Source organism: Cygnus olor, chromosome 3, assembly GCF_009769625.2.
Source record: "Cygnus olor isolate bCygOlo1 chromosome 3, bCygOlo1.pri.v2, whole genome shotgun sequence".
In the NCBI taxonomy this organism is placed as follows: Eukaryota; Metazoa; Chordata; class Aves; order Anseriformes; family Anatidae; genus Cygnus; species Cygnus olor.
Window position 1 is genome coordinate 60,329,859 of NC_049171.1, and position 25,371 is coordinate 60,355,229.

At 42.0% G+C, this 25,371-nt stretch overlaps 2 protein-coding genes across 4 annotated transcripts in view; one reads left to right on the forward strand and one right to left on the reverse strand.

The window, feature by feature from the left end:
- The first annotated feature begins 343 nt into the window (after nucleotides 1-343).
- TBPL1 (TATA-box binding protein like 1) lies at nucleotides 344-14,571 on the forward strand. Of its 3 annotated transcripts, none has more exons than XM_040552704.1 (7): nucleotides 344-537; nucleotides 6,480-6,666; nucleotides 7,284-7,366; nucleotides 9,217-9,280; nucleotides 10,970-11,073; nucleotides 11,168-11,262; nucleotides 14,052-14,571. In XM_040552704.1, the coding sequence occupies exons 2-7, from the start codon at nucleotides 6,532-6,534 to the stop codon at nucleotides 14,120-14,122; spliced, it is 552 nt and encodes a 183-aa protein (XP_040408638.1). In that variant the 5' UTR covers nucleotides 344-537; nucleotides 6,480-6,531; the 3' UTR covers nucleotides 14,123-14,571. The 3 variants fall into 3 exon arrangements, with proteins under 3 accessions (XP_040408638.1, XP_040408637.1, XP_040408639.1); XM_040552703.1 differs by having other exon boundaries at nucleotides 344-522; XM_040552705.1 differs by lacking the exon at nucleotides 344-537 and adding an exon at nucleotides 922-1,461.
- Nucleotides 14,572-21,358: 6,787 nt separating this feature from the next.
- Nucleotides 21,359-25,371, reverse strand: part of SLC2A12 (solute carrier family 2 member 12) — a 29,017-nt gene continuing 25,004 nt past the window's right edge. The window contains 3 exon segments of the mRNA XM_040553221.1: nucleotides 21,359-21,642; nucleotides 22,869-23,001; nucleotides 25,359-25,370. Coding sequence (XP_040409155.1) covers nucleotides 21,546-21,642; nucleotides 22,869-23,001; nucleotides 25,359-25,370 — 242 coding nt within the window. The 3' untranslated portion in view covers nucleotides 21,359-21,545.

Genomic DNA, 25,371 nt, shown 5'->3' on the forward strand with positions numbered 1-25,371 from the left:
CTAATTCAGGTTAGTTCCTCTATCCTAATTAAGGTTATTCTGCTATCACTCTGCACACGGGAAGTAAATAATGACGGACCCTGTGTCGGGACAGCGCCAACCCTTAAACCCACACCCCCAACCTCTCACACCCAGAGACCGACGCCTTTATAAAACCACACGACTTTATTTCGTTATTCACCCCCGCTGCGCCACAGGACCTCGCAGCATCCCCCCCCCCCCCGGGCCCCGCCACGGCTGCTATCGCGACAGCCCCGACAGGCGCCAAGGCGTCGCGCCCCCCCCCCCCCCCCCCGCCACCAGCGCGTAAAGCGGAAGTGCGGCGCGGCGCGGCCCCCTTCCTCCCCTCCCCTCCCGCCACTTCCGGCGGCTGCTCTAGCCGGCGGCGCGTCTATGCCCGGGGCACCGGGGGATGGTGGTCGCGGCGGGGGCTCGGCCCAGCACCCGGAACGCCGCCGGGCGCCAGCGGCGGGTCGCCTAGCAACCGCGCCTCCACACCGCCGCCCGCCCGCCGCGCGCACGGTAACGGCCGCTCCGGTACAGCCCCCCCGCCCCGCCCCGCCGGTGGGGGGGGGGGGGGGGATGGCTGCGGCCTTCGTCCTCTTCCTTCTCCTCCTCCTCGGGGGGAAGGGGGGGCCCAAGCGCCCCCCGAGAGGCCCAGGGTCCCCCCCTGCCGCCGCCGGGCCGCGGGGCCTGCGCGGGGGCCGGGTCGCGGCGGGGCCTTGTGGCCGCGCTTTGTCTCCGCCGGCCCGGCCCGGTTGGGGTGGGATGGGGTCGGGTCGTGAGGCACCGGGCTGCCGCCCCTAGGGCTCCGGGGAGAGGGGGGCGCTCGGCTGGGCGGGGGGGAGGGTCCCTATGGAGGCAGGCGTGGGGCACACCTGCTGCTGAACAGCACGCTGTGTAACGGCCGGGTTTTAATTTTTCTTGCCTTTTTTTTTAGCGAGTTGGCCGCCTGGCCTCTTGGTTCGGGCTTCCAGCCGACCTAACGGCGATTTTCTGCTTATCGTGGGTAGCTAAAGGATTGTTTTCAGTGCTTGGCTTCAGGTTATTGCTTGGTATTACGAGGGAGGGATGGTGCTAAACTGCGGGCTGCTGATTCTCACTTTGGTCATGAACAGATATTTTTGATGAGGTCAGTCTGGGGGAAACGGCCTGTTTTGAATTGCCATCTGAAAACGGGCTTCCTGCTCTTGTTCTGTTAGCTCTTTGGCTTTATTCCTGCAGCTGGGTTTGTGCTGGAAGAGTCCAAGTCTATGGGGACACTCTAGTCTTAGCCAAAAGGCTGGACAGCAGGGTTGGGCATTTGTGCCCTATTTAGTACAGGAGGAGCCGATACCATCGTTCTTTTCATTGTTCTACTTGGATAAGTGTCCTCTCTAACCGTTTTTACACATATTTGAAAATTTTCTCCAAACTGTATTTGTCACAGTTCTGTCGGATGCAGTCATATGACCTCAGAAGGTGAGCATGTTGACTTCCAGCTAGCCTCTTGCTTTTGGGACTATTTATCTTGCCATTGGAAACAATAAGAATGGAAGTGTACACCTCTAGTCCAGTGTCTAAAACTTAGAAAGCTGTTTGAGTTGGAGGATATCCTAGACAGACAACAGTAGCAATGTTACCCTTACTTCTCAGGAGTCATCAGCCTACCACTGTGACTGTGTCCTGTCCAGGAATTCAAGCAGAATACACCTCCAGGGACCTGTTTGCAATGACCTGAACACTTTTTTTTCTTTTTAACGCATTCAGTAGGAGGATGGAATTAACCCTCTCCTGGTTCCCAGTGGGGTTTATTTTTTTTTATTCTCTGTTAACCTCACCAGAAATGCTTTGTGGGCGCTTAGTTTGGTGGATGCCGACTGTTGCAGTAGTACAGTTCTCCTGACGGTTGGGCTGTTGGAACAGTTTGTGGAGTCAGTTGGCAAACTGCTTGGGAGCAGGGTTAAAAATAACCAGTACAAGTTGCTTATACTTGTGCTGATGGTGAAAAAGGTGTTTATTAAGCTGTTCTGACATTAGCATAACCATTATTAGATACCCGCCATCTGCCTTCATAGCTCTGGGTTTCTCAGCTCAAAAGTGGCCAAAAGCTTAAAATAATTCTTTGTTTATATACCCCATCCTAGGTGCCTTTCCACTCTCTTTGATGATGATGGTGTTCATGGGTTGGTTTGCATTTTTTTTTAGGACAGAGCAAGCTGGCTTTTTTTTTTTTTTTTTTTTAGATTGTAAGATTTCAGTGCGGGGTGTGTTTCTTTGTTTATGTAGTTTTGGAAATAGTATGGCCTTGGTCCTAACTGGGGATGTATGGGTAATGCTTTGTTTAAGAACTGCAGTGCTCACTCCTTCGCTTACTCCTTCCGTGGGTATACTTCTTACTCTGAAGTGGGAAGTCTCTCTTGTTTCAGTGTAGAACGCGCTACTTTTCAAATATTCTTGAGGTTGGCTTTTGGTTTTGTTCTTATTTTTATGTTTATTACCGTGCTTTACCTATTTGCTTCTTTTCTTCCTCTTTTGTTTCTTAGTGGCAATATGCCAAGGATATCCCTGGCATCTACATATAAAAGAGAGAACAAGCCTTTTAATTTTCCTTGGTAAAATAGAATATTAAAAACTTCTACAAAGATGCCTTTTGCTTTTTTTCTCTCTTCGGATAGATTGTGTTATATTGGTTCAAGAGAACTTGAAATCAAAATTAGCTGGTTTCTTGCTCTGGAGAAAGTTGAATGAAATGCACAATATAAAAGAAGAGCTGCAAGTGTAGAAAAATAAATGATTTTATTATTTGTTTTAGCTCGTTACTAAATTATCAGTAACTGGCAAAACATACTTTCAGAAATGAGCTTTAGGCTGCCAAAATTCTAAGGTTCAAATGAGAGAACTTTGGGCAAAATTAATCAACACAACATAAGTTGAGCTCAGTAAAATCAGCTTAGGAATTTGCAAATCCGGAACGGGAAAGAACCAGATGTTTGGTTTCTACTCAGTCCCTCGGTTCTGCAAGTGTAACTGCATAAATATGGAACAGTAACAGGCATGTATGTCATGCTGTTGCTTGGTATCAAAGCGTCTGTGTAAAAGCATGGGAACGTTATTTTCCCCGTTTTGCAGATAGGAAACAGAGATGTAGGAATTCAGGTTTTGGGAAATAACAGAATGGGTCAGGGCTACCCGTGAGGGATACAGTAGGGAAGGCTGGGAGGGAGGAGCATCAGAGCGTCGCGTAGGGCTGCCGTGTTCCACCGGGACATGCTACTGGAGGGAAATAAAGAACAGAGCTGCTGTTTGCAATGAACATTGCTACACTATTATTTTTTTTATAAACACGTTCCTTGGATGTTTTTATATGGTACAAGTATTTCTACTTTTTAATCAATTAATTTTTGTTGAAGTGGCTTCTATGAATTTTGGTTTCTTTGAGACTTCCTGAAGAGAAGTAGCAGCGCATCTCTTCCATAGAATTTCTTCTTTGTTGTCAGTACAGCGTGAGACATCAAAATGAACACCAAAGGCAGAGCTCATAGCAGGTTATACTCAGTGTTGGGCAGAAGCATCCAAGTCTAGAACCATTTTGTTTTGCACAACAGTTCCAAACCATGCCTTGGAAGAAGTTAGCATTGTATTTTTGTGCTAAATGAGAATGGGCATATTGGATCCAAAACTTTGGGTGCTCGAGTTCTCAAAGAACGTGGGTCGTATTTAGCAGCAGTAAATAAGGAGTCTTCTCAATACAAATGAGAAAAACTTAATAATCAATACTTGAAATGTTCAGTATTTGAAATGTGTAACGGAAAAATGCTCTCGTTAGATCAAGTGACATTGCAGTAGAATAAAGGCAGAATTCTTAATTTTTACGCTGTACTCAGATACTGCTTCTATGACAAGTTATGTCACTTTTTAGCTGAATGTATTGAACCACAGTCTAGGATATTAGGTACGGCTCAAGTTAAATGTGAAGAGCTCCTCCTTACGTATCTGCTGTTTTGAACTTTCAGAACATGGCTGATGAAAATGGGGGGTCATTACTGTAGTATTGTGTAACTTTTCTCCCATTAAAATCCACACGTGTAAATTGTACTGCTAACCGAGATACGCTGTAATTGCTGAAAACGTCCTTCGAGACAGCTCCGCAGCATTTTAACGTTCTGGGATTTTCTTCTATAAATTCCCTTTGACGTTTGATCTTTTCCTTTTAAATTGTAATTTTCATCTCAATGGCTTTTTCTTTTGTCCTGAATGAGCAAGTGACTTTTCTCCCTGGATCTATTTAAGATGAGCTATTGATAGTTTATGGGGATGTTCTCAGACAGTATTAGAGTTTCCTTAGCAGCTAGGAACCTTTCAAGGGTCTTACGCATGATGGCATTACTCTTTCACAATGTCGAGGCTGCGTATGGCAGCAGAAGCTTGGTGCAGTGAGGGAGAGGCAGCCCGCTGGAGGTGCCCTGTTCTCTTGCACGCCGCTAGTTCCCGGATTCCAGTAAGTGAACTCGGCGAGAGCCAGGGTGGAAAACAAACGCCTCGCTCAGGATGCCGTGGGTTCCAGCTCCGTGCTCCACGCTGGCCCTGCCTGCGTGCCGTTCAAAATCTGCAAATGTGCTATCTTTGGAGCCGGTGCCGTAAATTGCTAACCCAATCTGGAGTAGTCCATCAAAACCAGATGGAACGAGTCATTTGTAGCTTCATAGGATTCATATAATTTTGAATTAAAAAAGAGAGAGATCTGGGAATACTAATTAGTTACTGTTTGTTCTCTTCTCTGCCTGCTTTCCCCCGACACCTCCCCACATTGCCTTTGGCTTTCCAGTTTTCTCTTGACGTTCCTTCATCTCTTTTCTGTGTTGTCACCTGCTTTTCCTTTTCTTATATTGGACAAGCCAGCAATTACAGAATAATTCTTTTAGCGGGGAGCCAGCTGCGCGGTAGAATAGGCAGCCGTCACAGCAGTTGATCAAGTACAATATGTACATCTGCACTGTAGCTTATTACTTCCCTAGTGACAGTCAGTTGTAGTCAAAGACGCACCTTGAGTGCGTTCTTGATGAGAAACTATGGCGTGATGTTTAGGAAGTCGTAGTCAGATGTAAATATTGATAATAACATTGTTAATTTTGTGTCTTGCAGATTTCTGATACGTAAGACCAAAATATTTATAACACTGTAAATATGTCATGTGTTCTTGATGCGTAGTCTCCTGCATCTGCCATGGCAATGACCACGTAGAGCATTTCATATATCTGACTTTTTCTTCAGTTTTGGTCTTTGCTTTCTGTTGGGATTTATTTGGGAGGAAATATTGCTAAAATTTCAGATGAATGGATCAAAAGCAGTCTGAGATACTATTGCCTCTGTCTCTTAGGCTATTCTCTGCTTAAATTAATTCTCCTGGAAGAGAGCTACGATTTTTATGTCCTTGTAGAAAGAAAAACTCCTTAATAAATTGCAGTATTTTGATACAAGCTGTTTTCTCTCTATACCAATGTTTTTGTTCTTTTTTTTTTTCCCCTCCTTTCCACAAATACCTCATCTGGGATTCATTTGCAGTGTCAGGTGTCTTGGCTTTGGTGTGCGTGCAGAACGGCTACCAGCCAGTCACAGCGTGGGCTGCGGGCAGTAGCCCAGCTCCCTGGCTCACCGTCCTGCTCCCCCGGGCGCGGTGTTGGTGGGGACATCACCCTTAGCGTGCACAGGCAGGCAGAACGGCTCCTTAGCTTTGCTGGGTGCACACGGGGTGGCCGTCCTGTGCCTTTGTAGGAACTCAAGCTGTTCCTCAGGAAGGTGTGATTCTATTTTTTATGTGAAGTACACACATTCTGCATGGTTCCTAGGCGCAGGGCGGAAGGGGGTGAGCTGCTGGGGGTCGGCGCAGGCTGCTGCTGCCCACAGGCCATTTTGTATAGTTCGCATTGCGGTGCTCTGGTCGGAGAGTTAGGCCACGAATGCTGGGGGAAGATGGGTACGCTGTGGTGGCAGGCGGTCTACAGGCTGCAGTTTATGTAGCTTCCTGGTTTCTGAGTTATTCAGCAGGCTCATCCACTTCAACACAAATTATTGTATCTCAGAATTATCGATTTAAGCAGTGAGAGAAATGCATTTTCCTGAGGTGTCTGATGACCTCCTCAAACGAGCTGAGGAAAGGTTAGCCTTTGGAGCTATGGAAAAAGTCTTAGTAAACTTCACAGCGTCCTAATATAGTTGCTAAGAGCTGTAACGTATTTAACCAGCAGGCTTAAAAATAATATATACATATACACTTTATGTCTGTTAAGTCTGGCAACATGGCTTCAAACAAGTAGCCTCCTATTTTATAGCATACAGGATGTAGACACCGCCCCCCCTCCACGCACGCAGTTAACTTAAATGAGTCAGAGTATAGTCACTTCTGCTTCTTGTCTCATTTAAGGGACGGATGTATACAAGAGCAGTGTTAATAGGCAGTTTTCTACTGGAATGTTTAACTTTATCATTTTTGTTCTCAGGATGTGATCTTCATGGTGAGCTGGTGGGAGGATTGAGTTGTAAATCACCCCAATGGATGCGGACAGTGATGTTGCATTGGACATTTTAATCACAAATGTAGTGTGTGTTTTTAGAACAAGATGTCATTTAAACTTGAGGAAGATTGCATTAGAGGGAGCAAATGTGATATACAAGCGTGATGTTGGGGTAAGAGATTTAACATACCTCAATTATCTGTTTTTACGTCTTGATATCCATGTGTGGTGGATAGCAAAGTTTTGTTTCTATACTTCTGTCTTGATAGGCATTGAGTCTGTCATATACTAAGCCTACAGTAAGGGGAGGAGGGCTAAATACTGTCTCAAAAGACTTCAGGGAGCCATTAGACTAGGGTCTGTTCAACTAGTGAGGTGAATATTAAGTGTAAGGTATGCAATGAGACCTCTTACACCTCAGGGTCTGTTTTGCCCCGCTAAAATTTCATGTTTTTTTCTCGGAAAAATATATCAATGAGGAGTCAACAGGGGAGAGTTATAATAAATAAATAAAAAAATCAGCATGATGCTGTGACTTTCAGCTTTTTATTCAAGGGAAAATATCTTCATTTAATTTATGTGAACACTGAGTCACTGGCTCAGATAGTCCACTTTTGTTTAGCTCTTCTCAGGAGCTGATTTTGTAGTTGCTGAAAGAGATGAAGAAACATTTCAAGACTTATCAAAAGTAAAGAAATATTATTTGCATAATGCTTGATTTTTTTTTTTCTATTTTGAAATTGAACTAACACCAATTCCCAATTCTTCCACTTTCATTTTCCTTTTTAGAAAGTATTAATGAAGCTTAGGAAACCTAGGATTACGGCCACAATTTGGTCCTCAGGAAAAGTTATTTGCACAGGAGCCACAAGGTAAGTCCATAAAGATCTTTCCTCTGGATGAAATTCATGTGTATTTTAAAACATAATGTTTATAAATGAGGAAGGTAGCAAGAGGCAGTGCTTGCCACTCTTAAGATTCCTTCATGTTATATCGTACTTAGATCCTTGCTAAGCTAAGTATTTGAGTGGAATTTTTCTCTGCAAAGTGTCTGCCTTTGACTGAATTGAAATCTTGAGCAACATCATTTCAGCATTCTGGGAGAACAGCAGGAAAAACTAATTTATGAAGAAAATCCAAGAGATTTCATTTCTGAAAATACACGAGTACAGGCTGGGGGCTGACCTGCTGGAGAGCAGCTCTGCGGAGAAGGACCTGGGAGTCCTGGTGGACAGCAGGTTAACCATGAACCACCAATGTGTCCTTGTGGCCAAGAAGGCCAACAGTATCCTGGGGTGTGGTAGAAATATCATTGCCAGAATTTTGAGGGAGGTGATCCTCTGCCTCTACTCAGCTCTGGTGAGGCCTCACCTGGAAAATTGTGTCCAGTTCTGGGCTCCCCAGTATAAGAGGGACATGGAGTTATTGGTGCGAGTCCAGAGGAGGGCTACTGAGGTGATGGGGGTACTGGAGCACCTGTCATACGAGGACAGGCTGAGAGAGCTGGGCTGCAGAAGAGAAGGCTGAGAGGGGAATCTCATCAATGTCTATAAATATCTGAAGGGAGGGTGTCAAGAGGATGGGCCCAGATTCTTCAGTGATGTCCAGTGACAGGACAAGAGGCAATGGGTACAAACTGAGACACAGGAAGTTCGGCTGAATATGAGGAAACTTTTCTTTACTGGGAGGGTGACAGAGCACTGGCATAGGTTGCCCAGAGAGGCTGTGGAGTTTCCTTCTCTGGAGATATTCAAAACCCACCTGGATGCCATCCTGTGCAGTGTGCGCTAGGTGACCCTGCTTGGCAGGGGGGTTGGATAAATGGTCTCCAGATGTCCCTTCCAACCACAACCACTCTGTGATTTAAAAACTCTCTAAGAATTACACTTTTTCTTTTTTTTTTTTTTTTTTAGCCAGAACTTAAAACTTGGGAAGGGATGACCTTTTTTGAGGGATGTCTCTCTTATTACTACATGAAAACTCACCTAAATTTAATTAAGTTATTTATACAATGTTGAGGGAATGGAAAGAGCAAATTCTTAGTTCAGATACACATGAATTTGCTAAACTGCTAATGGCTGAATTCCTGTAAGTTATGTCCACATTGTGGAGTAAGGGTAAGGTACAGTGGTAAATTTGCATGCTTTCTGTATATGATACCTCTCTCAAAATAGAAGGTGATTTGTCAGTGCTGACATTTAAATGATAGATTATTTTTTTTCCTGAGGCCCTGCGCATAATTTAACTGTACACTGAGCTTTTTCCCTAAACTTTATTTGGTGCTTCATACTAGTATGAATGTTCATAAACATTGCTTTCTTCTCTAAACCTCCAGGGAAGCTAACAAGCCCATTGCAAAGGAGAACAGGATGAAAAGTAATCGCCAGTTCAGGATGGCCAACTTCAGACTACCTTATTTGTCTCTTAAGAGTATTTAATATCATATATGATCAAAATACGGCTCCCACTGCAGCTCCTACTGTCTTAAGCTAGAGCTGAGTGCCAAAATATTCTTCAAATAGGGTATAAAAGACTTTATTTGAATATCTAGACAGTGAAGATAGAATGTAATATGTACAGTTGGGTAAAATTAAGGCTGTCCGTGTGGTCGCAGTTCATGCGTTACATAGTGCTCAGGCTACAAAATGAACCATTTACTATAGTATGTGTGCGCATGAGCATATGCTGTATTTTTGTTAATGCTAGATTCTTGTCTTTGCAGTGAAGAAGAAGCTAAATTTGGTGCCAGACGATTAGCTCGTAGTCTACAGAAACTAGGTTTTCAGGTAATTCTAATGAAAGAGGACTTGTGTTGCTTAAGCAATGATGGTACTCAATTTTTTAGAAAGAATAAAAAGTGAGGAAGTGTAACTATTTAGCAATCATCATGTTTTCATTCAGATGCCCTTTTTGTAGCAGCATACGTTTTCCAGATGCTGGTCAAAGAAATGTCTTATTTTGTGGATTTGAGTTTCATTTGGTGGCTCAGAGTTGTGCTTTTTCCCTCCCTAATGAACAACAAAACTTACTAAATGAGCCACCCACAAATGTTTCTTGGGTAGAAAAGTACCTTGAAAGATTTATTTGGAAGAAGTGCTGAAGGGTGTAAACCAAACTGTCATTTAAACACAGTTTTCCCTCATTTATGGTGGAATAACAAACACATGTCCCTCTCGTTTAGGGCAAGTTTGAACCTTGTTAATTGAGGGGGGGAAGTGCTGCTGTGCTGTGAGGTTGCACAGCTGGAAATAAGTTTAAAAAAAAAAATAGGGTATGAAACCCCTCTTTTTGTGGGTTTGGGTCAACATTACCAGTCAGAAACACCACTTGAACTTCATAGTAACAGTTTTGAATGTGAGTGCTAAAATGTGTAATTTTAAAACTTCCTGACAGTCAGTTGTGCTGTTTACCCACAGTTTAAATTTACCAACGGACAATTACCAACAGGCAAGGTTGCTGTCCTTTGGCAGGAGGAATCTAAATTTGATTATACTGCATAAAGGCAGCTGTGACAGGCTATCCCAGTAATGTTGCGTTAGACCCAAACAAAAGTTAGGGAATTTTATTGCTAAGAATGTATACGTTAGACCCAGGCTCTTAAAGTTGGAGTGAAGCATTGAATCACTGAGAGATGAACAGTGCCTCCAGGGTAGATGCGCCAAGTTTTATTATTAAGTGAGCAGTTTAAGTGGAATATGTTTTGAGGATTAAAATAATAGTTGACCTCTTATAAGGATTTGTTACTTCCACTTGTATACTTTTTTAAAATGTTTTGGCTGAGAAATTTTCAGTTCTGGCTGTTTCAGAAAATGAACAAAACTTTCTTCAGTGACTTTGCACTTCTTAACAGTGCCCTTGTTTGTTTTGGAGTTGTCTGTTGGCTCTTTTAATGTCATGTAAAATGGCTGTGGTCTGAGAATAACTGAAAGCCAATATTTTGAGGTAGGATTCAGAAAGTAAAAGACTGGAAAAATAGCTTGCCATACTAGACATTTGAAACAAAACAGTTTTTGTCTTTTATCTTATTCTTAGCTTTGATAAAAATGGTGTATAGCAGCAAGGCATTAAAGACACTTTTCCAAATTGCGTAGGATTCATGTAAGAATTAAATTTTTTCTTTGTTAATTCTGATGTCCCATGAGCTACATAATTTAGTTTGTTTTCAGTTTGGTTGTGTTTTAGTATAACAATGAGTTATTCCTGTGTCTCATTCTCAAAGTAAATTGTACTATAACCACATAGTACAAATGTGAAATAATCTAGTTCAACGGCTACTGTACCGTGGAAGGATAAAATAAGTGATTTGAGTCTATTAAGTACCTTTAGACTATTACAAATGCATCAATCACAAGGTTTTAGTTGTGAAATGACATTAAAATACTCAACTAGTATTCTTCTAATTTTTTTTCAACCCATACATCTCTGCTTCTCTGAGCTGAATTTCTAATGACATTCTTTTCTTCTCTTTTGAAAAGGTAATTTTCACAGATTTTAAAGTTGTGAATGTTTTAGCAGTGTGCAACATGCCCTTTGAGATAAGATTGCCAGAATTTACGAAGAATAACAGACCTCATGCGAGGTATGGTAGAATTTTAAAGAATTGTAGTCTTGGTATATTTCTTAAGCTTTTCTGTTTCAGTTCCAGACCTCTTACCTGTTATTTTGTCTTCTAGTTACGAACCAGAACTTCATCCTGCCGTGTGCTACAGAATAAAAACTCTCAGAGCTACCTTACAAATTTTTTCAACAGGCAGTATCACAGTTACAGGTATTTTGATGTCATAAATAAATATTTAACTTGCTGGGAATATTTAACTTTAGGGCTAGTCAGTTTAGGAGAAGAAGATATTCAAAACAGTCAAAAGATATGCCAAAGGGATCTTGTTTCCTAGTGCTTGTACCTAGTTTACTTTTGAGTGAAGTGGCCAGACAATTAGAGAAAGAGTTATTACTGGTAGACTTAAAAATTACTTTTAGTGGACATGGTCAGTTTTTTCTTTTTTTTTTTTTTTTAATAAAACAGAAGTGAGATAGAATTTGAGAATGCAGGTATTGTTTATTTAAATGTTTTCCTTTTTCCCCTTTTTTTAATCTTCATAATGATATACACTGCACTGCATGTAGCATCAACAGCACTTTCATAAATGCATATTTCCAAGCGTGAGATCTATGGAAACATGTGAGATGGCATAGTATTTTGTCATAACTGAAATTTACCAATATTTGCAATTCTTCAGACTTATGCTCGCTTCTGTTAAAGCTCATCTGGGGGAGAACCACTACTTGGGTTATAGGAATTAGTGACCTTTCTCAAGTAATCAGAGACATGATTGTTTTGGGTCTTAGAGATGCTACTGCCATTTTTTCTTCCTTCTATCTCTAATTTTCATTTTCCATTCTTTGCTGTATTTACTTGTGCAGTGTCCACCACAGATGTGAAAAGTCAGATGTGAGGAATACCTATTATATTTCCTGGTTCTGTAGTATTATCATTTGTTATCACTTCAGCTGGTCTTGTGGTTGGTAGAGCTCAACTACTGGTATTATATATCCCTACACTGCTCACATGTAGGGGTATTTATTTTTACATCTTATTTTTTTAACAAATACCTAAGCTTTATGGGGAATACTTATCATAATATATCAGGATTTATTTTTTTTAAGAAGACAAACTGTGTTAGACTTAATCTGAAAACGTGGGGCTAGACATCAAGGTGCTGGAGCGTCTCCAGGGAAGGGCAGCAAAGCTGTTGCAGGGTCTAGAAAACAAGTTTTATGAGGAGTGGCTGAGGGAACTTGCGTTGTTTAGCCTAGAGAAAAGGATGTTCAGGGGAGACCTTATTGTACTCTATGATTACCTTAAAGGAAGCTATAGCGAGATGGGGATCGGGCTCTTCTCCCAAGCACCAAGTGATAAGACAAAGGGAAATAGCCTGAAATTGTGCTAGGGGAGGTTTAGGTTGCATATTAGGAGAAGTTTCTTTACTGAGAGTTGCGAGGCATTAGAATAGGCTGCCCAGGGAAGTGGTTGAAGCCCTCCAGGGATGGTGACTCAAGAAATGTGTAGATGTAGAACTTAGTAGCATGGTTTAGTGGTGGATTTTAGTACTAGATTAAAGGTTGGACTAGCTGATCTTAGAGGTCTTTTCCAAACTGGATGATTCTATGATTCTATGACTGACAAAATAAAAGAACTGATAGTTAATAGGGAAAAAAAGTTCTATTAATTTTTCTTCCTCCAAAATGAGCAGTGAGGAGGATTATTATTATTAGTTTTTATTTTATATTCCCTGTAATGATATTCCAGTCTTTACATATCTTCCACACTACTCTTCAACATTACTTTTACAAGCTGTGTCTATTCATACTCCTGCTTTCTGAAGGCTTCCTCTTAAACTTGCATTTCTACAATAGTAGACAAATTGGAGGAAGGCAAAGAAATTGCCTAGAAAGCAAAGAATGTTCTAGGCAGAGTATCTTCCACTAGGCTTGTTTGAGTGATTAATTAACTCAGCTCGCTAAATTGGAAAATGCAAGAATAATCCTAGTCCATTTTCATTCTGACTGAGCTTGTAAATTAATATGTCTAGAATTACATGCATAGATAAGACATAGGTTATTTATTAGTAGGTTATTTATGATTTGGGGGAGCCATTTTGAACAGTTCTCTGTACTTGAAAGGAATTTTTGAAGTCCAAAGTGAGTTTAAAAAAAATGAGTTTGTAGGCATCAAAGCATGTGAGAAATTACTGGCTTCATTTAGCTACATCACCACACTTGTATCCAGGATAGTTTCTTCTGGCATAGTATTGCTCATTCATTTGAAAGCTCAATTGTTCATTGCAGAAAATGGTCTAGTACCATTAGAAAGCATTGCTAGGTCATTCTTCCTTTTCCCAAATGTTCATAAATTACGTTAGATAACCTTCAGCTGCCACATTCTGAGACAGTAACCATTCCCTGGCTTACAGGTGCTGTCCTGAGATCAATGGCTAGAGCTATTTGCAAAATCCAGACTGAAAAGTAACAGTCTATAATTTTCAAATATAAAATTTGCTTGAAACATACTTAGGCTAAATCCAGCATTATTTAGCAATAGTTTTTGTGGTGGCTATTTAAAAGAAGAGAGAAATGTTGCCAGATAGTACAAATTCCTAGAAGAGAATCATAAGTAAAAATACTTCTTCTACCTCTGCCGCTTAGCTTCTGCGATCTTCTCTGGTCTGACTGTTTAAACCAGTAAATTGCAAAGTATGCAAACTGTTAGGAAATGATAGTATTTATTTGTAGTTTAGCCACTAACCAGTGTAGAATATCTCGCAGATTCCATGCTAGAGTCGTCGTCTTTTAAGTTATAGTGGTAAGAGGAGCACTTTCTTCAATTGGGAGAAATGGGGAGAAGTTATTCTTGTCTACAGAATAAAGTTACAGTAGCCATAAATATTAAGGTTGTTTTGAAGATACTGTTGTTGTTTTAATTTCTGATGGCCTGATTTTTCTCTTCCTATTGTTTTTTCCTGTTTTTTTCCTCTTTTTTTTTTTTTTAATATTTCACAGGGCCAAACGTAAAGGCTGTTGCCAGTGCTGTGGAGCAGATTTACCCATTCGTGTTTGAAAGCAGGAAATAAATTTTATTATTCACCACTTGATGGTTAGGTTTCCTAACCAAGCACCTTTAAAGACTGCTGCACATTGGACTAAAAGCAAAAAGGAAAACTGGACCAACTATAGCAGAGGAATACAGACTCTTTTACTTGTTCATGGCCACAGTATAAACTCCAGTCCTTTTGGATTTTACTCTTAACAGTGCTGTATTGTAAAAACAGAAGTTTACAAGATATGAAATTGCTGCTTTTAAAAAGACATTCTATTTATTTTTGCAGTAATTTCTGTGTATTCATAAGCAAAGCTGTCACGATGTGCACTACCTTAAAAACATTTTTTTTTTTTAGTTTGAGCTTGTGTTTTATTTGTGAATAGTCTTTTACATTTTTGTATGCTGAATATTGGGCACCAAAGAAGCTGTAAAAGTTATCTTTTTCACCTGATGAATGTGCACAAATAAAAGTTTGGAAAATATTTCTCTTCATACCTGTTCTGTTATATTCCTTTCCCTTTTTCTATTACATTAAAATTGTATAGTTGCAAATTAATTTGAAACAATGTAGGAATAGTCTTTTGCTGATTACCTTCTGTTTCTATTTGTAGTATGTGTAAAATTTTGTGTGTGGGTTAGATTGAAATCTATAGTAGTTACATATGTTTATCCAAGAATGAAATTTGGTTTGTTCCCAGTTCTCTTAACTACATGCCAGATTTCAAGTATTTTCTTGCTGTTTAAAGAAGACATTTCTAAATATAAAGGTATACAACGACTGTTTTCCTGTAGATGATGAGGAAATCTTACCAACTAAAGAAGCTACTGTAGAAAAATTAACTGCCTTGTCCACCTGCTGGATGCAAAAGGAAACAAATTACTATGTGAGCTTCGGTATTCGGGAAAGTGTTGTTATGCTTCAACTCCGGAAGATGGTATGGTCACGCTAATCCAGTCCCAGCCTATTGCTGAATGATTAACACAGGCCTTTTCTACACTCTTGTTACTGTATAATGTTTTCATGACAGGAGCTGCCGACAAGCAATGAAGCTTGATTCTGGCATGTATTATTATTGGTATTAATCTTGGACTTGAAAGCCAGTAGATGTTTCTCTCAGTAAGTGCACATTTGAAGCAGAAGAGGGGTGAATGCTTAAAAGTAACTGCAAATGCTACTTTTAAAAAGTTACAATAAATATATGTATAAATGTATGTATGTCTTTTTTCCCTGACTGAAGACAAATGTGACACTATTGTGTGCTGTAGGTAATATACAGTCTTGGTGGGTCCTAAAACTGAACCGTGAGCTGTTTCTATACTAGAAGTCACCGGTTGTAGAAGAGAAGTGGAGGAATATCCTGCAAATGCCTAGCATAATGTATATGAGCCATCTGAGGGATGGTGTAGAAGTTAGGGCCATCTGCAGCGTCTCCATGCAGAAATTATGGAAAGGAAGGAATAGTATAGGAAATGCTCAATCAAACCCTTCAGAACAAAAGGAAAGAAAAACCTGCTGCAAGCAGTGATACATTAATAAAACCCTTTCTTAGATGTGTGAAGGTAGGAAAAGAGTATTTGTAACTATGAAATACGTAGAATTTGACAGTCATGAAACTTATGATAAAGAGCACATAAAGGCACCACAGCACTCCTGACAGTAATGAAGGTTTTGTGAAACATCATACCAGTGGACCAATTCCCATTAAATTCCCCATTAGGGAATGCTAATATTGTATTATTACAGTTTGAGAAAGAAGAAGGTATTTGAAAAATGAACAAAATTGTAATGGGTTTTCCAGTGATGAAGTGTGTTCCTAAAGTGATATATGAGAATTTGGCTGTTATAACTGCAGTAGGTATAGTAGGTAAGGCTTTGCTCTTTTTCTTTTGGATCAAATCACAAAATGCTTGAGTGCTACCAGTGAGATTTTATGAAGCATGTGTGTCTCCTAAATTTATATGAAGCAAGAGGAACATTGTTGTTCTCTTATTAGTACAATCATGTGGTGTGAAATCTGTCTCATTTAAAAAAGAAAAAGTAATAAACCAAGGTATTAACAGTCAAGAAGGCTGGTTAGCTCGATTGGTTAGAGTATGGTGCTAATACTGCCAAGGTTATAGTTCAAACCCTCTGTGGCCCATGTATGATTTTCTGCACCTGGACCAGAACAATATTAAACACAGGGACAGACTGGGAGTGGCTGGGCAGCAGCTCAGCAAAAAGGAACCTGGGGGTGCTGGTCGATAGAGGGCTCAACATGAGCCAGCAGCGTGCCCTGGCAGCCAAATGGCGTTTTGGGGTGCGTTAAACACAGCACAGCCAGACAGTCAAAAGAGGTGATTCAACCACTATATTCAGCGGTGGTGCAGCCTCACCTGCAATGTAGTGAGCAGTTCTGGGCTCCACAATATAAAAAAAAGGCTGTCAAGGTCCTTGAAAGCATCCAGAGGAGGGCAACAAAGCTGGTTACAGGGCTGGGAGGCATGTCCTGTGAGGAGAGCCTGAGGGCACTGGGTTTGCCTGCTCTGGAGAAGAGGAGGCCCAGAGGTGACTTCGCAGCTCTCTGCAGCTTCCTGAGGAGGGGAGGCACAGGGGGAGGTGCTGGTCTCTGCTCCCTGGTCACCAATGTCAGGATGTGTGGGGACGGACTGGGCGTTAGGGAAAATGTCTTTACCGTGAGGTGGTCACACACTGGAACAGGCTTCCTAGGGAGGTGGTTGATGCCCCGTGCCTGTCAGTGTTCATGAGGCATTTGGAATTACGGCCTCGATAATATGCTTTAGCTTCTGGTTAGCCCAGAAGTGGTCAGGCAGTTGGACATGAAAGTCTTTTTAGGTGGTCTTCCAGCTGAACTATTCTATTCTGAACTGTTTCTTTTGAAGTGTTTTCTTAGATCAATGCTAACTTTAGTTCTGTTTGAGACCTTCATAACAATTAATAAGGGAGCGAAAAAGCATGCTACTGAACTTGCAGACAGGTAGTATTGAGAAAAATAATAATATCATATAAAAGATTTCTCAAAATGTATGTTCCTATCTCCAAGGGATCCTCAAACTATTTTTGACAAATAAGCTTTAAAACCTCTGATGATGAGCTTGGTGGTGTACGCTTTACACTTATACTCAGGGATATCGCCGTATTCCCATCACTGCTGTAAAATAGTAAGTCCCAGGCTCGAGCTGCAATAAGCATTGCTGCTGCTGCTGCTGCTTTCTGTACACACGCACCCCCAGTGCCTCTCTTCACACTCAAACATACCTGTCAATCAACCAGCTCTTCCTCAATGGCGTTGTTTTCCAGAGTTCTGCCCCATTTGCTCCTGGGTTCTCCACTTGGATCACATGCAGATCTCGGCACGGTGCTCAGCTGTGGCACTAGCAGCGCCATAAGAAGTCGATTTCACATTCCTTTGAGAGAACAGCCCGTTCTATTTATACAACCTACTGAGGACTCGTTTTTGCAGTAGAATGAGAACTGACTCATTGCTGGCTTGTGAGTTGTCATAGCCACTAGATCTTTTTTTTCCGCAGTTTCTAGGTCCCTTTTATCATCCTCTGACTTGCAATTAGGCAGCATAACTGGAGAAATTTGCATTTACCCTTCCAGAATTATATTCTGCTTTTTTCAGACCCTTCTCAGTAATTTACTAAGCTCTGAATTCTAACTCAGTCTCTCTCTCTTTAATATTGCCTGCAAATTTAATAAGCATGTTCTGTTCTCCAATCCAGTCCATTATTGAAGATAGAGATTAATTTTAGATCTGGAACAATTTTGGGAGGAATGCTTCAGAGATCCAGGGGTGTGATTTGTAAGACATCCCTTTTTTCCTTTGTATTTTAACAGTCAATGGGATTGTGACTGCTAGCTCTGTGCCATCAGATGGGCAGGCTCTGTTATAAAAGACCAGTACAATTAGGGCCACGTTGTCTATAGGACTATAATTAAGACTAAAGCCATAACAAATAAAAAAGCCCTTGACTTCAGCATCATTGCCTTTTGGAGGTACCTGAAGCTGTTAGGGTCTCTGCAGTTAAACCAGTCTTGGAACTACGCGTTCTTCAGAAAGATGAGTTTTACTTATTTATTTCTGGACTAAGTAGTTGTGCATGGGGAAAGTTCAGAAAAGCTCACTATGAACCCAAAGAGACAATTTCTGAGTTATTTTTGTGAGAACACTTACAAAATTTATTACAGCAGAGATTTATTTTGGGTGCTGTGGTGCTGAGCAAGATTTCACAGACACCCATTTCCGTCAGTGTGATGTAATAGAAATTATAAACCAGCATGGGCTTGGATTACATATGCAAAAGTATGCTATCTAGAGACAGCTGTCAGAAAACAGCACCAACCAGAGCAAATGAGGTGCTGTTGGAAATGCTGGCAATCATGGTAAATCCACAGACCAGGAAATGAATGAATTTCCTGCAATATGCTGTCACTAAAAATACATTTTATTCCTTGATTTGGTCTCGGGTACTTGTTAGTATGGGATTGATGTTGATAAATGAGCAGCTTATTTGAAAGACCCGCAGTCACCTGAAGATTTCTTGTGAAGCTGATTTAGTGTGTGATACTGAAAAGCATCTACCAGCAGATAGAGAGGTTTCGGTAGACAGCAGTGCTAAAGAACTGAGGAAGGTGCTAACACGCAGAACTCAGAAAATGGTGGGTTCATACTTCGTTTTTTTTGACAATATAACTTTCTAAGTGTTTAGGGCTGACAGTGGAACTTGTAGAATTTATAAAAAGAAAATGTTGGTGTCGATCTAAGAAAAAAGCTTTACGACATTAGCAGGTCCAACCTGCAGCTGCCCTTTGAGAACATCTTTTAGATCTTTTGCTTTTTGCTAGTGCTTACTAGGCTTGACACATTCATTTGGCACTGCATAGCACCAACAGCGTATCCCATATTTTATTATTCTTTCTATTTCAGTAATAGAATGTATTGGCTTTGGTTTTGTTTTGTAGCAATAAGGCATTGGTATTTTTCAAAACTATTCTTCACTTAGGCCTGAAAAAGAAATTCAGGTTGAGTATCACATTGTGAGCTGATCCCCAAAGTGTGAGCATTCCAAAAACAATGACAAAAAAAAACTGTGTATGTTTTGGCCCCTTTCTGATTCTTGAATTTGTCATGCCTCCAAGACATGTGAAATTTTCATGTTAAAAATAATAATCAGCCTTCAGTGCATAACACATCTATACGTAAAATCTTCTGCTGCCCCATTCCCTCCACTGCCAGAGTCCATTTTTGACTTCACCTCCTCTTGCATTTCCAAAGCCCTCCCATCTTCTGAGAGCCATGCCTTCCTCACCCATGGCTCCAAACCCAGCTCTCCCTGCACTGCTATGAGATTTTTCCATGGGGTCTGGAAAGAAGGTTTTCTGATGGGTTCTTCAGTCTGAGTCACCTGCAGCTCAGGTGCACAGCCCCACTGTCCAAGTGGCCTGGGTGTGCTTGGGCTCTTGTTGCTTCTTACAGACTGTGTCAACAGGACCTACAGGTACCCTTATCACAAGATTTTACTTAATTTTTGATATGTTGTATATGCCCTGATCTATATCTTTCTGAGCCTTATGTACTATTGTACTCATTCCTGAAAGCAGCCTGGTCTTGTGGCACCCATGATGATATTGTGAGGACTGGTGGCTCTTGGATCATGACAGAAGAAATAATGCATCCATAATCCAACCAGCTAGCCAGTCACCTAGCAATATGGTGGAAGAACTTCTTCAAGAGTTCTGCTTGCTTTAGATGGCATGGGATCTGCTTAGTTAAAAATCCTGCCTTGTGATGACCATTTGCCTGACCTTTACAACGAAACTACCAGAAGGTTGATACTGGTTCCCTAAAAGCTAATGCAGGAAAGTTGTGGCACAGGTTCAGCCAGGAGGTAGCTAAAGGTGCCTACCAAGGCACTTTAGTACATTTAGCACCAAGGTAGCTACATTTCCCATGATTTCTAGTAAATCTTGTCCTTGACTTCAATAATTTCTTTCCAGATTTTGAACACATGCTCATTGTACGAATAGATGTGCTCCTCTAAATTTCCGAAGTTGGTGTCTAGAAGGGTGACAATGTTAGGAGATAATCCAGTCTGTTCAGTAGTAAAACTTTACCTAGATCAGTAAGTTCCTTTGGTGCAGGACACAGTCAGGTGGTTTTAATGCTATGAGACAGCAAATAAAGTGGGATCATGTGCTCAGTCCAAAGTAGTATCTGCACTCCAGCTGACTGTGTCAGTCTTGATTCCTCAATTAAACACTCGAAGAAATGCTGCTGTGTGGCTACAGAGACAGGCAGCATACTTTCAAAGTTTCTTCAGGTTCTTGGGCCATTTATTTATCTGCTAATAAATATTTATATACTGGTCATTCTGCCACAATTTATTAACCTTTTAGGAAAAAACATACAAGTTGTTGATGGTTGTGTAATTCAGGGTACATTTGCTGAGCAATAACCAAGAAATAAAGTGATGTAAGTTATGATTCGCAGCGATGACAGTTTCAGAAATCCCTTTGTGCTGCTCTGAACCACGCAATTCTCGCTTTATGAACCGAAAAGTCAAAGTCTAGTGTGCCCTGTGTTGATAAACAAAAAACTTTTGGCATCAACTCTGGTGTCTCCAGCTTCCAACTTTCCTGGGGCTGGAAGCCAAAGAAATCCCATCTCAGCTTCTGTAGGGCCACCCTCAATCTAGAATAACTGATGATGCAAGTTCCCCCACATTTAAACAGTTTGACTGTTTGATTTCTGAGGAGTATTCCTGAGGTCACTAAGTCCTGGCCGTAAACATCCCAAGAAATTCTGTAAAATTCCTCTTCTACGCTGTATTGTCACTGGGTTCTGATGAATAAGATTCTTTTTCAAGTACTGCTAAACTCAAGCCTAAATTCATTCATAAACAGACCATACCCAGTTGTTCTGCACTGCTATCACCCTTTACACTTCACAGCTGTCCATTTTTGCTCCACGGTGTTGACTTCCTTCATGTATGGACAGAGAGTTGTTAACCTTTTTCAGCCCCTTTTTCACTAGGCTAAACTGACCAGTCTTTGGAAGCCTCTTCCTCAAAGACAGACAGGTTCTTCCTTCTCCGTGGCATCCCAGCAGCTCTTTGCACCTCTGAGCTCTTGCTGAGTATGGACAACAAGAATTGTGCATAACACTCTGGTTTCTGTTCACCTGCCGTGTGCTGGGGGAGAGGAACCTCAGGGGAGGGAAGGGATTCTGGTTCGAAACAGACAGAGCCTGACATTCTGGTGTGTTATTAAACTACAACAATCTTTAATGTTGGCCATCAACTGCCACCGACAAAAGCTTTACTAAGAAATGAGAGATTATCCTGCGTATAGAGAAGATACCATGTACCCCATCGTAGTGTCAGCATTTATTTATTTTTTTTTTGTCTGGTATCAGCCTTTTGGTGAAGGCCACCCTGGCTGCCCCAGTCTAGTAGAATTGCTCTTTCTCTCCTTTGGGAAGTTCCACCGGCACCAGCTTCTCCCTGCGCTGGCCCACCCAGCACAGCGGGGTCTTTGCGTATTTCCTGGAGAAGAAAAGGAAAAATCGAGACAAATTAAAAATTTCCACTTAGTGCAGGGGACAGAGCGCTCGCCTACCGCCTCGGGCTCGGCTGTCGGTCAGGACAGCTACCCACAAAAGCCCACAACCGCCCACCACAGCCCACAACAGCCGCGGTCCCTAGGCCTTTGCTCCGGGCCGCCCGCCCACCAGGCGGCGCTGCCGCCGTCGCTCCGGCCCCGGGGCGCCGCCGCCGGGAGGCCCGGCCAGGAAAGGCCCCGGCTCCGGGCCTGCGCCGGTGGGGCGGCCCGGGGGTGGGGGGGGGGTTCCCTGCGGCAGGCGGGCCGGCCCGCCGGCAATGTTGTTTTCCTTGTGGTTTCTTTAGCCTTTTATGCTGGAGACTTCTGAGGCTAGTCCAAAAAAGCAGGGCACATAGGAGAGTGCTGCGTTTTAAACAGCAGGGCTGCGTCGTCTTGTCTTTATATATTTTTAATGGCTAAAAACAACTGAAAAGGATGGGGGCAGCATCACACTGATAATAAAAATCCCTGGTTAATTTAGGGTTGATGACACCTGCATTTGGAGGTGGTGAGTGCACAGCACATGTATCAGCAGCAGACCATTTAATTCTGTTCTCCAAGTGGCTGTGCTGCTCTTGTTGAACAGAAACGAGTGGAGTCAAGTCACACAGAAATAGCCAGAGTGGGTCATGTGGAGTGGCACTTGGCACCCATCGCCACCACCCTATCACTGCTGGTACCCTTTTCATTTGGAGAGGTGGGGACACAAAACACGCTGGAAGGACCTTTGGGGAGGTTCAAGCTGTTACTGTCAACAGAGCCCCAGGACTCAGTAAACACACAAAAAATCCCCCATCTAAAACAGCTATCAAAACTCACATAGAGTCTTGAAGTGCTGGAGGTAGGGTCTCCCTCCTTCCCTTTTCCTGCCCACAAGCCGAGACACACAGCCCGAAAGGACGCCGTTCCCTCCCCTCTAGGAACACCAGTCAGCAAACATGCTGTGCAGTCAAGCACTCAGTAGCAATGCTGGAAACCACCATCTCTTTTGGGCTGGTCCTTCAGTAACAGTAAAATGTTTGGCCACAGAGATCAGTGTGTGCAAGCTCGAGCCTTGAGAGAACCTGATTTTCCCCAAAATACCAACTTGGTTTCCTTTAATGTTAGTGCACAGCACTGAAAGGCTTTGTCTCTCTGGCACAGCAGGGACAAAGACATGCTTGGTACTTACTCTTTAGCCAGTTCCATGGATATTTGCTCCAAAGAGCATCCTTTCGTCTCTGGTATAAACACAATAACAAAAGCCAGGGATGCGAGGCTCATTACTGTGTAAATGAAACACACCCAGGACAAGCCAATAAGCTCTATAAAGGAAGAAAACATTTTTATTTAATTTTCAATTTTTTTTTCCTATTGCCATATTTTTATAGAATACAGCCACTAACACAGGGGAAGTTAGAAAGAAGTAAGGCCCTCTCTTGGCCCTTTTATTTTTGCCTGGGTATAATTTGAAAAAGAATGATGCTTTTGCTTTTTCTAATAGTCCTTATGAAAGAAAACTGAGGAGCCCACACTGACCCATTTAGCATAAACCCATTGATTTATTTTGTTTGCTGTCACTCTGGATGAAAACTGAGCAGCCATTGTTGCTGTTTCATGTGAGGGCACCAGGGGTCACAAGCGCCTTGAAATTCCACCCGTGTCTGGTTTTGTTGCAAATTCTTTCACGGAGCAAAAAGAGCATTTTTTCACACTGCGGCAGTTGTCTCCAGTTAATCCTCCCAGCCTGTCAGTTCCCAGGATTTCCACTGCAAGCCGTGGGTTCTGCCTCAGAAAGTGTCCAAAGACTTAACTCCTAATGGGGCCAGCCAAGGACTCGTGGGTTTTTGAGTCTATGGGGGCAGACACGTCCTCAGCCAGAAGGGATGGACTCTGCTGCCACTGTCATGTACTTGGACAGTCCAACATGCATAGGCTGCTGAAGCTCCCTTAGTTTTCTTCCCTGCTAAAACTAAGCCAGAAAGTTGAGACATTCATCAGTTGTGCCATGAGCTAAAAAATGCAGCTGAAGCTGCTGTTCTAGTCAGTGTCTTCCACATCTGGTACCTGCTGGCCACAATAACTACCACATAAATTTGCTTGAAGACAGAATTTCCAATTCTGCCTTTCTGCTATAGGCTAGGAACTTATATTAGCTTGAAGTTACACTTTCATAAATCCAGATTAGATCCAGCTAAGCCAGTGGAGTTACTGTGGATTTGCATTTGTTGTAACTGAGACCAGAGCAACAGCTAGGTGTACATTAACAAGCAATGCTGCATGACAGGAGGGGACCTTCAGGTCAAACAGCTGATGCTGAGGACACCAGGTATGCACTGTCTTTTTCTGGGGATGTTTCCTTAGCTCTGGTCTGTCCCAAGGACTGAACAAGTGTTGACAACTGGAGAGCATTCATGGTTCATTTTTCATCTTGGTTTTGTCCAAACGCAGTTCAGGGCTGCTCTGCGATGCAAACCTAAGTGTGGTGAGTGGGGACAGCTGGAAGAATTGCTTCTGTGGGGGACCCTGGACCTAGCTACAGAACTGGTGTAGACACAGTGAATTTGACCTGGCATATTTTGTCCTAATTTTTATCAAGAAAGAACTGATTTTTCTTTATCTCTCAAAAAATGCCAATATGAAACCTATTTTAGTCATAGATCACAGTATTAAATAATCCATCTCAAAATATACATACCAGGGTGAAATCACCTGAACTCTTTGTGGGTCTCATAACAATTGCTTGTCTGCCTCTGCCTCTGTTGCTGAGTAACGCAGAACTAAAGAAAACCTGGAAATTCGGTGCCCTTATATATTTTGACTTTCATCACATATTTTCTTCAGAGTTGAAAACCAAAATTTGCAAAACTAGAAAACATTATTTGCCAATCAATGAATTTCAAAGCTGGCATTTAACCTTTTCCCCTGTTTATCTTTAGATTATAAATTATTCCATGGTAGTCTGCTTTCTCAAATTAAAACACAAGACATTTTTACCATCCAAAAACACCTTTTTCTAAATGAAAATTTCTCAAAGACAGGACAATCCTCGAAAATGGATTGATTGCTATGGGATGGTCTTTTTTTTTTTTTTTTTTTCCTGAGGAAAAAAAAAATGTCTGATCCAAAAAGCTGTGGTCTGATCTAAAACAGAACTTCCACTGACTTCATAAGGAGCAGGACTAAATCCTAAATATTGTGTATTTTCAACTTAGTAATGAAATGTTGTTTTTAAAAGCTGGGGTTCCCAGCCCACGGGGCTGATCCTCCAGGTGCTCTGATAGCATTAGTCCCCGCCATGATCCCTTCCTCTCCCTGCACCCTTAGGAGCCCTGGCACAGATGCATGGCAAGCACACAGGGTATAAAGAAGCCAAGCGGTTTTGGTCCAGAGCTGCTTTCCAGTCTGGCCACACACATCACAGGGGTGTGAAGGGGAGAAGGGGCTTCCACTAATAAGTACTGCATTACTGTAGGGTTCATGGGAATGGCAGAATTGGTAGCACAGACTCGGTAAGGTGTGGAGGAGGCAGTGAAGTGACACCAACAAATGGCACCTGAGTGGGTCTCTGAATTTAGCCCCTGGGACACTGGCTGCAATTTTAGCAGTGATGTTTGCATAGGAGAGATTTGTCATGGACATGAAGAGAATGTCAGTTCAGGAGGACACAGAGAAATCTTACCGGTGACAGTCAA